A 10576-nucleotide genomic window follows, 5' to 3' on the forward strand; every position below is an offset into this window, starting at 1 on the left:
CCTGCCACCCCCTCCTCTTCTGAAACAGTTCTCCTCTTTTCCCTTAGGACCCTCTTCCCCCTCACCCCCTACGGCTTGGGGAGAGGAGCTGAAGGCCTCCTTCTTCCACAGCTCCCCAACGGGCAGGTAATACAAATCTGACCAAATTAGAACAGCCCACTTCTCATATCACAGTGACTGGCTCAAGGATTGTCACGTGACATGACACCAGCCAATCACAGCTAATGAATAGTCTGACTTAAACTTTTCCCAGCCAATGGGATAATTCTCTAGTTACCTTTAGAGACAGGCTCTTTGGAGGCCTCTAGGGAGGTGGCTGTGTCTTGCCACTGGGAGTAGATGCCCTCTTGATTCTGAGGTGCAGACAGAGCTGCTGGCCAAGGGTAGGGAAGCACACAAGCAGAAAACACTGCGACTCCAGGCTGGCGCTCAGCCTGGCCAGATGCCCTTTGGAACCATGGATGATGGCAGGGCCACAGAGACCCCCTCCCCACGTCCTCCAGTACTCTCTGGGGGACACTCCATGGCCGCCCCATGGTGATGGAGTGACGTAGACTTTTTGCATGTTTGAGAGGCTCACGGGCTCCAGCTTGGACTGGGTGCTCTTGTGTCCCCCTCAAACTTGAAGCTTCTGCTGGTGAGGACAGAGCACAACATAAGTGGCTGCGTTGAAAACTCAGGACTCAGAGGCAGTGGGGAAGGAGCCCCACACCACACCCATGGGTCTAAGGCAGCTAGCGGCCTGAGGATCACCGTTGCCCTGGGCAGGCAGCCCTGCCTCCTTGCCACCCAGGCCCCTCAGCCAGGCTAGGCCCTCAGCCAGGAGGTACTGCTTCTTCACCTTCCACCCTCAGATCACCATGATAACATCTCGATGTCCCTGCCTCCCAGGCCACTACACCTTCATGTGGGATGGAAAAGGGGTCAATCAGAAGACACTCAGACACGCCCAGTCACTGCAACTGGAGAAGGCTCTCAAAACATGCGATCTGTATTTTTCAAAGAGCATTGTGGTGCCGCAGGGAGAATGACTGCAGATCTGTATGGTGATAGGCAGGCAGCCCTGGCGAGTACTTGGGTAGTCAGCTAGGGAACGGTGGCTGGGCGTGAAGCGGGGCATGCGGGTGACAGGACCCTCAGCCTGCCTATAGGCTCAAGCCTCTTGTGAAAAGTCCCTTAATTTCTAACCAGCCATTCAGTGAGCACTTGAGAACACAATTAAGTACCAAGCCTCCTCCTGGGCACCTAGGTCCCTGCCCTCAACGGCGCCAAGTTCTCATGGGAAAGAACAGGCAGTATGGTATGTGCATAAATTACACCAGTGGGCCGCAGGGGGAAAAAAAACAACAGGGGCATGGGGGATGGAGGTTTGGGGGGAGGGAACCTGCAATCTGGATGGGTCTTCAAGAACAAATGAGATTTGAACAAAGAGCGAAAGAAGGCCGGAGAGCAAACCACCCCATCAGGGGAAAGAGGCACCTGCATGCGGAGAGGCTGGAAGGCAGTGGGGCAAGGCGGGCAGAGGGCAGAGCGTGGTCTGGGCAGATGGCCTGGTCTCGAGAGCCACGTGAGGACCCCCGACTCTGAGGGCGGTGGTGGGTGTGAACTGAGTACAGTCTAACAGGCTCCCTTCGGCTGCTGCTGCTGAGAAACCTGGCTGGGGGGGGGGGGTTAGGGGAGGGGTGCAGGAGGCATCTGAGGCCTGCAGGAATCCACGTGAAAAGTGATGGGGCCTTGGACCAGGGGTGTGGTGATACTGGATCTACTTTGAAAACAGTGCCCTAAGGCTTCCCAGTGGTTCAGCATGGGAGACAGGGAAGTGAGAGAGAGGAGAGGGTCAGAGTCAAGGCCAATGCCAAGGCTTTCGACTTGGCAGCTGCAGGATGGAGCAGTCAGGACAGAGAAGGGGCTATGGCCAGAGGAATGGGGTTTCGGGAGGATGATAAGGCACTGGGTGTGAGCCAGGGTACATGTGAGCTACCTTTGACCACCCAAGCTGAGACATGGACTTGGCCACTGGAGGCTTGAGCTGGAATTCAGGGGAAAGGTCTGGGCCAGGGATTCCAATTTAGGAGTGGCCGAGACAAAGCTGGCATGTCACCTCGGGAATGCGTGAGCACAGAAAGGATGCCTGAGGTCTGAGCACTGGGACACGCCAATGGTAAGAGGTCAGGGAGATAAGGAAGCAACAGCAAGTGAGACCAAGAGCAGTCAGAGAGCAAGGCAGGAAGAAACCATTAAGTGTCTCAAGAGTCCTAGAAGCTTCCCAAAAGGGTGGAAGGAACTCCAACCAAAATGCAAGGAAGGGAACAAGGATCAGACCACTCCCGTTCCTTCCCCTCCCCAGTACAAGGTAATGGGTGAACAGGAAGAGAAGGGAGAAGGATCGAGGAGGAGGACTGCTGTGCCCTGGCCATGCGGGCCAGGCCACTGGGTTCAGGGAGGTTCAAAGCAGACTGAACAGCTTCAGATCAAGATCCAGTCCACCCAGCTCCCCAGATAACTACTGACTTGCCAGCTCCTGGGCCAAGACTGAACTCACTTGTGTTGCTTTTGTTTCTCTTTGCGAGTCGGCTTAGGCCTGGCCACTCCCGGGGCCCGCGAGGCCAAGGGCACAGCTGAGCCAGGGAGAAGGAGATGAGAAACATAACAGAGCTTCTCCCTTTGTTTGGTTGGATTTTGTTATTCTTGGCCCAGGGCAACAGCTGAATTCTCTGCACCATTAGTGTGTTCATGGGATCGAAGCTGCTAGACCTTCAAACAGTGAAGGCTGGGGACCAGTGCTACTTAACCCAAGTCACCCAGCTCTAAGACCAGGAAAGTCAGTGTCACTTCTGCAGCTGAAACCAGCCTTGGGACAGCGATTGACCCCGAGGACCTCCACACTGACCTGGCACATCAGTCACCTTCGGACCCCCTCCCTGCAGGGCAGACACATAGAGAGAAGAGAAGAGACAAGCTGGCACCAGGCCTCCAAGGACCAGAGCTGCCCAGGGAAATGCCACCCAGCGAGTCCTGAGGTCAGTCACTTCTGTCTTGTTGGCTGGCAGAAGAGAGGATTCCAGGTAGCTGGGCTTCACTTGGTTCCAGGTAATCATGTCAAATCACCAAGCTGAGGCACAGCAGGTATTAATCATTCCAGGAAGGGACAGGGACAACTCGAGGAATAGTGTATGCTGAACACACCCTTAAGCCTGGCGTGGGGTCCAGGCCATGGGGGGGGACACACGTGGACACGTGTCATGCACCAGGCGCACAGTCATGTGTGTTCCCACGTGTGTGTATGCACCAGCCCACAAAGGCACACATCAATGTGGGCGTGTGAGCCCACACGTGAGCGCATGAGTGGGCACAGTGATGCTTGAGCCCACGAGTGCTGTACATGCCCACGCCCGTGAGCCCACACACGTGACACTGTTCCTTGTCTACACACAACACACATCAGCACGGGGTGCACATGCACTGACACATGGAGCACGCTCACAGCTTGGCACCACAGCCAGACAGCCCTGTGGTCACATGCATCATGTGTCCACATGTCACCCGTTGTGTGTGCATGATCGGCACATGTGTACATACATCAACACACGTGTGCAAGGACGTGTGCATGCTAAGGAAGCAAAAGGGGAAACAAAAATAAACTGGATTAGAGAAACTAAAAATAACCGTGCTCTTCAGCTGTTGCCAGGGAGCGGGTCAAGCATCTCATGCAGGCGCAGGAGGGGCGCAGGAGGGGCGGGAAGTCCTCCCCTCCCCAGCAGGAAAGAGGAAGACAAACAACGCCATTCGGAGCACACCTGGGACCCCCCCTGCACCCCAGGGGCGCACCCCATCTGTGACAGAGTGGATGCTCCACCGCCGGACGAGGCCAGCGGGGGGTGCAGCCAGCGTGGAGGGGGCGCCTAACGCTGAGCCAACTCAGAGTACCTGCCCAGGGCCGGCAGAGGCCAGCGCCCCGGCCCTTCGCGGGAGCCCCGGCGGGGAGCGGCCCCGCCCCCTCCCCCTGATAGGTCGGTTCTGGGCACGCCCAGGCCTGTCACCTCATCCCAGAAGGAAGCAGCGGCACGCACGGATCCTGAGCCCGCAGCTTGGGGGGCCTAGTGGCCGCGAAGGAAGGTGGCCCAGTGCGCCAACACGGAAAGGGGCTGCCAGGCCTCCAAGCAGCACAGCCCCTCAGAATGCGGGGAAAGGGGGTGGGCCCGGCCAAATCCTGCCTCCGATTGCAGCTGTGGCCTGTGCGGACAGGGGCTACAGGGGTCTGCCAGACCAGCTCTTTCCAGGGGCCTGGAGGGGGACAGGTGCACGCCGGCACTCGGGCTGCCCCCTCAACCCCAGCCTCTTTGTGGGGAGGACACAGAGGGAGGCTGACAAAGAAGCAGCAGTTCAGGGGCAGGCCAGGCTCCCCAAGGTTCCCAAAGCTCGGGGTGGCTCTCCCCGGGGCTGAGGAGGGGCAGAACTGAGGAGAGAGCCCTGGAGAAGCAAACTACAAAGTGCTTTCCTCAGGCTCATCCCCATCCAGCCTGAACCCAAGCATTGCCCCGGTGGGGGGACATTACAGGGACTGTACAACCCAGCCCCAGCAGAGGTCCATGCCCTGAGGAGAAAACCCACAAGTAAACATGTCACATAATGGGGGGGGGGACTGAGGGAGGGGAGGGTCAAGCTACAAAGTGGCTTGAGGGCTAGGCTGTGGGAAAAGCAAGCCGCAGCTGGGTGGGTCAAGCAAGCCTCAGGAAGAGCTGGGCCAGGAGCAGGGAGGCAAAGGCAGGAAGGGGACCGCTTCCCGCCCCCCTCCGCTCCCCCCAAGGGACCTTGGCCTTCCCTCCTAGCTGAGCCAAGATGCATGAGCAGGACCCCTCTGCTGTGTGCCCACAGAAGCGAGACCCCCACACCCCATGCCAGCGGTGCATGCTGAGGCTGGCACTGGAGACCTTGAGAAGATTTTTGTTTTGCAAGCAAAACCGATAGGATTTGCTGAGGGCCTGATAAGGGGGAATCAGAAAATAAATGTGCGTCAGGGGGTGACCCAAGCCTTCACCTCCACACTTGGGGGAGCTACCAAACAACTTTCTATTTCCCTGACTATTCCTGATGATGAACCTCCCTCAGAAGTTGCCCCAAACTCCCCCCCACTCCCCCATCCTGCCAGCCATACACACACCACCCCCACCCCCAGTGCCAAGGAGAAGAAAGGAAAGCTAGACTCACCTACTGATTTTCAATCATCCCAGAACAAGGGAATACTCCTTTGGTTTTATCCCAGAAGGCAGGAGGAGAGGAAGTCCCCCATGCCATGCACACCAGCAGCCCCACCAGCTCCAGCCAGCACTGCTTTGTACAGCTTTTCGGGGTGCCCTCTGGCCCACCATGCTCTGTGCTTTCAATCAGTAACCCACTGAAATACAGGGTATTGTTTTGTGGAGTTTTTTTATTTGTTTGTTGATTTTTTTAAAAGATTTATTTATTTATGCATACAGAACTGACAGGCCAGAGGTGCAGGAGTGGTGAGAGGATTCACCAGAGACAGAGTGGGGAGCAAAACAGGCCGACTGATGGACTGACTCCCTGCTGAGGGGAGCAGCGGGGCGGGTCAGGAGAGTCAGGCGGGTCTGCCGCGCCATGTGGTCACCTCTTGGGCAGGGATCAAACTCTAGCATGCTAAAGTGGCTTTAGCTTCTTAGTGCTGTGCTTTAGTTCACTGTGCCACCAGGGAGGGCCCCTGTTTGCTTCTTTTTTAACCATAAGTTTGTTTGTTTTTACAGTCAGCCATGTGTTTTTGTGACCCATCCGTGCTTAAAACATAAGATCAGGTTGCTTCTTGCTTTTGTCTAAAAAACCGCTGGGTGGAGTTTCTGCTTCATTTCCTGTGCCCCTACTTGAGTGGAAACTCAGATCTGGCTCCTAGGTGTAGCCCCACAGCCACAGGTGGGTGAACCTGGCCCCCACAGCCACAGGTGGGTGAACCTGGCTCACCTTCCCTCTGCCTCAGTTTCCTGATTTGCAGGGAGAGAAAACGCCGCGGTCTCAGCCTTTCTCACAAGATGTTGTCAGATCAAAGGAGAGCTTCAGTCCGGCCAAAGCACTTACACACAAGTCCTCATCTAGGCAAATGAGGTCTGGCCCCACCTCTACTCAGAAGCCCCGCTCCAAGGTGAGGTATCAGACCCAAGGACCCCAACCCAGGTCCTGGAAACCTACATGGGTTTCAAAACCCCTCACATCAGCAACCTGAGACATATAAATCAAAACCATCTGAGGAAACTCTTTGGTGGCAGAAGGGGTTAAAGCACAACACCCTGAAGCTATCTGCAGCCACTGCAGCACGGTTCATCCAAGGCCAGGAGCTGACCCACATGGTGCAGCAGACCTCTCCTGTCTCACCTGCTGCTCCCTTCAGTAGTGTGTTTCAGTAGAGCTGCCTGTTCTGCCCCCTACTCTGTCTCTGATGAATCCCCTCACCCAGCACCACTAGCCTGTACCCAATTCTTTTATACATAAATAAACCTTTAAAATAAAAAGAGACCATCTGATTAGCCCAAAAAAAAAACCACAGTAAGGGGCAGGTCCTCTCTGGGGACTGCAGGGGTGTGGGGGGTGCTCTCATGTTCTGCTGGTAGAAGGACAGACAGCAGGGCTTCTCAGGCACCCTGCCTGACACCCACACCCATCACAGCCAAGAGGCACCCCTTTTAGAAACGCCCCATGGAGGTGTCGGTACAGATGTGTCAGAGGAGACATGCCATGCAAAGCAAATCAGTACAGAAACAGGCAGCTAATTGATTGTGTTGCCAGTCGAGGGAACGCATGCAGGGTGGGGAGAAGGTGACAGGGACCGGCCCTGACAGGGAAGGCTTTCCAGCCACGCCACAGAACTGAAAAAGCCTGCAGTAGGCTGTTGGTGCCCAGCACAGTTCAATGTCAATAAAAACCATCCATTCGTGGGTATAAATATGAGCCAGCAACATGGACAGAGATCTAGACGGTGCACACCGATGAAGGCGGGACCCTCTGAGGGAGGCCAGTGCACGGGCTGCTTTTTCCTTCCATTTGAAGATTTTTTCCTCCTGAGCAAGAATGCATGTCTTTCACACCAGACTTCTTTCTTTAACCAAAAAGCATTTAAAATGTGGAAACGCCAGACAGGCTTCTTATTCAGGTTGCACATGGGCTTGAGCAGCCAAAGAAAACAGTCGCTCCCTCTCCCAGGTCCCCCCCGTCCAGTCCCCTGAACACAGGCCGCTTCTTCCCGGGACAGCACTTGGCCGGGGCCCAGCCTGGGCGGTCCAAGAAGAGGCAGTCGTAGGCCTGGCCTGGCCTGGCCTGCCCCCCGGGCTTCACGCCACTCGGCCCCAGACCAATCATCTCTGGGACACTCATGTAGGATGCTGGGTGCCTCTCACTCAACTCTAAGCCCGGAAATCCCAGCACCAGGACGACGATAGTGCTTTTTTCCTCTTTGGAAACCAGAGGTGTTACAGGACACGAGGTCGTGCACGCACACACATGCCCAAGTGGAACCAAGATCCTTAACCTGATCGCAGCTATAGAAAGAAAACCCCAAACTAAGCCCAAGAAGGACAGCTGACAAGATTCTTCACGGGTTGTAAGTCCCACCCACCCCACCCCACAGCCACAAGCTCATGCTACCCTACCTGAGTGATTATCTCTCCTGGGTACACACGCTACATACAGAAACCAGTCAATGGACAAGTTTAGGGGGGTTTTCACCAAGATGAAGCCCTCAGCCTGCTCTCGAATAAGCAACAGGCACCCCTTGTGCACCAAGGGGCCACAACAGCAGTTGTGAGCTCTGAGGGCTCCCACAGAGCTTTCCAGCCACCCCCAAGGGTAGACACACAGCAGAGCAGTGATGAGCATCAACAGCAGACCTGATCTCCGTGCAGGACTTAATGGGACAAGATTTGAAAGAGAGAGAGAGAGAGACACGGTGTGGCCAAAATGACTCAGACAACTGTCACCAGACACCTTGGGAAAAGCTTTTCAGCGGTGGGTCCCAAGAAGGGGCCGAGTTTCTAAGCTGACTCATTTATCACTCATTTATTCATTTCCCCAAGCATCCTGTGCTGGGTTTGGGGCGCAGACAGGAAACTCGGACACGTCCCCCTTCTTAAGCTCACCCAAAGAAGGTGGCTACGGGCAGAGAAGAGTCAACCAGCCAGCGACAAGACCCGCAACTGAATCTCGCAAGTGAATCTCGGCGCTGTCTGAACAGGCAAGCCTCGGTTTCCCCTCTGGGCACGCAGGTACTGGCTCTGGCTTCAAAGCTCTGAAAGGCGTTCAACCCCAGGGAGACATAGTCTACAATCTCCCTGACCCACAATAACTGCAGGTTCATTCAAACAGGCCGCCCAGACACCACACCGAGGGCAGAGTCTATGGTCTGAAGGCCAGTTGACGGCCTTGATTTGTCTACTGGTTGAAAGAGCAGCATGAGTCCAAGCTGGGAGGGTCAGGGGAAGCTATGAGCTCTGGGGCTACACAGCCTGGGGTTTGTGCCTGCCTGGCCTGAATCTAGGGGAGAAAAGCCGCTTAACATTTCAGATCTGCATGGGGAGGACTTGTAGGGGGAAGGTGCCGCTGGGCTTTCAGCCTCTGAAGGGATTTCTAGGGAGGGTTCTGGTCAGCTGCCCGGCACCCACGAGTCTCACACGACTGTGGATTCCCCTCTCCTCAGCTACAGGAAACAGCTAGGTGATGCCTATTGTAGCAGACACTGCCCCAGGCTGTGATGAAAATGTGGTTAAGAGGCGGGAAACCGTGTGTGGGCTCCTGGGCTCCCGGGCAGCACCACAATGTGGCCACGTTGCTTGCTGGATCCCTTCGATGAGCACTGGAGACCCTAGCCCTTGCCTGAGCTTCCTGCAAAGTCCCGAGGTGTGTTCCCTCGGTCCCTAGCCTCAGCCTGGGCCGGCAGAGTGCCGGGAGCGGGCAGCTGGTCCCTCCCCAGGCGCTCGAGCGAGCGAGCGCGGGCCAGGGCGCACATGCCGGCTGGGCTGGGAGTCACGGTGCGCCCTGCCCTCCGGCCCGGGGCCGCGCCGCTTACCCACCTTGAGGACCTGCTCCTTGATGATTGAGGGCACCATGTAGACCATCAAGACGCCCAGCGCGACAAACAGCAGGCCGACCAGGCCCAGCACAGCGGTCGCCCAGCGCTCTCCTGTGCGCCGGCTCATGTCTGCGCGCCCTGGTGCCAGCCCGGCGCTCGCGGGGCTCCGCGCCTAGCGGGGACAGGGACTGGGGCAGACGCGGCGGCGGCTCCGGGGCCGCGGGTCACTATGGGTCCTGGACGGCAGCGGGCGGAGGAACGTCCCGGCAGGTGGCCAGCGGTTTTATGCGCCATCGCCCTAAGGCCGGACCGCCCCCGACAGAGCCACCGAGACCTGCGCCCGCGGACGGCGAAGGGAGGCGCCAGAGGAAAGGGGACGACAAGGGGCGGGCCCGGCGCGGGGCGGAGATCGGACATCTAGGCCCCTCCCGGCTTCCGTTCCCGTGTAGAGCCGGTGGCCAGCTTGCCAGGATATCAGTTGGGCTCGGCTCCCCTCCCCTGCCTTCCCCTTCTTCCCCCCAACCCGAGTCCCCTTCCGGGCTTTCTCGCTCAACGCCTCCCCTCCCCCCACTCCCCTTCTTCGCCCTCGCCCCTCCTTCTCCCCCCACTTCCCCAGTCCTGACCGTGGCATTGTTCACGTGAGGTTGGAATTTCCCAACTCACCCACAGCTCGGAGCCCCCATCCCACTTCTGTGAAACCATCCCTCCCCCAACCCCCAAACATGGGCTGTCTCCCCGACAAGCCTCTCCTGCCTTGTCCACCCTCGACATGGTATTCTGTTCTCCCAGATATCTTGTCTGGCTCCTTCCTTCTCCCTGCTCCACCAGCTTATCAGAAAGCCCCCCCCTCACGTTCCCCCCATAAAATAAAACAACGCCAGCCCTCCCTGCTCACCCTGCACTCTTATCACTGGGTGCCACCTGGCTGGTTACACGTTTGTTCTTTATATTCTGACCACCCCCAGACTAGATTGCTGTGGCCTGAGACTCTGCCTCTCTGGCCCCCTGCCCTGTCCAACCCAGCCTGGCCCCTGCCCTGTGCGCACTGCTCCCCCGCCCCCCCCATCCTTTCTCACTACCTGGCTCATAATCAACATTTAGAGTCAGCCCAGAGGTGCCCATACTGAGTGCTTGTGCACTGTCTCTGTTAAGAGATAAGGAAATAGGGCCCTTCCTGGTGCGCAATGGGATGGGATGCAGCACTGCAAGTTGCAAGTTGGCTGCGGCCACTTCAGTGCAAGTTCGATCCCCAGGCCCGGAGGTGACCCACATGGCACAGCAGACCCCTCCTGTCTCGCCCGCCACTCCCTTCAGCAGTGTACTCTGTCGATCTGCCTGTTCTGCTCCCCGCTCTGCCTCTGCTCTGGTGAATCCTCTCACCACCCCTCACCTCTGCCCTGTACCCCAGTTCTGTATGCATAAATAAATAAATCCTTAAAAAAAAAGAGGTAAGGAAATAGGCATAGAAGGGTTAAGTCCACAGGCATTATGCGTAAGGGCAGATCCTCA

The 10576-nt window shown here is 57.0% G+C and overlaps 1 protein-coding gene across 3 annotated transcripts in view; it reads right to left on the bottom strand.

Annotated features, from left to right (window-relative positions):
- SCARB1 (scavenger receptor class B, member 1) overlaps positions 1 to 9397 on the bottom strand; it is a 70377-nt gene extending 60980 nt beyond the window's left edge. For all 3 annotated transcript variants that reach the window (XM_004690631.2, XM_012731155.1, XM_012731154.1), the window contains exon 1: positions 9069 to 9397. In XM_004690631.2, the coding sequence (XP_004690688.1) occupies positions 9069 to 9194 (126 nt within the window). In that variant the 5' untranslated portion in view covers positions 9195 to 9397. The remainder of the gene's footprint in view (positions 1 to 9068) is intronic.
- Positions 9398 to 10576: the final 1179 nt, after the last annotated feature.

Source organism: Condylura cristata, unplaced genomic scaffold, assembly GCF_000260355.1.
Source record: "Condylura cristata isolate star-nosed mole 26May11 unplaced genomic scaffold, ConCri1.0 scaffold00029, whole genome shotgun sequence".
Classification (NCBI taxonomy): domain Eukaryota; kingdom Metazoa; phylum Chordata; class Mammalia; order Eulipotyphla; family Talpidae; genus Condylura; species Condylura cristata.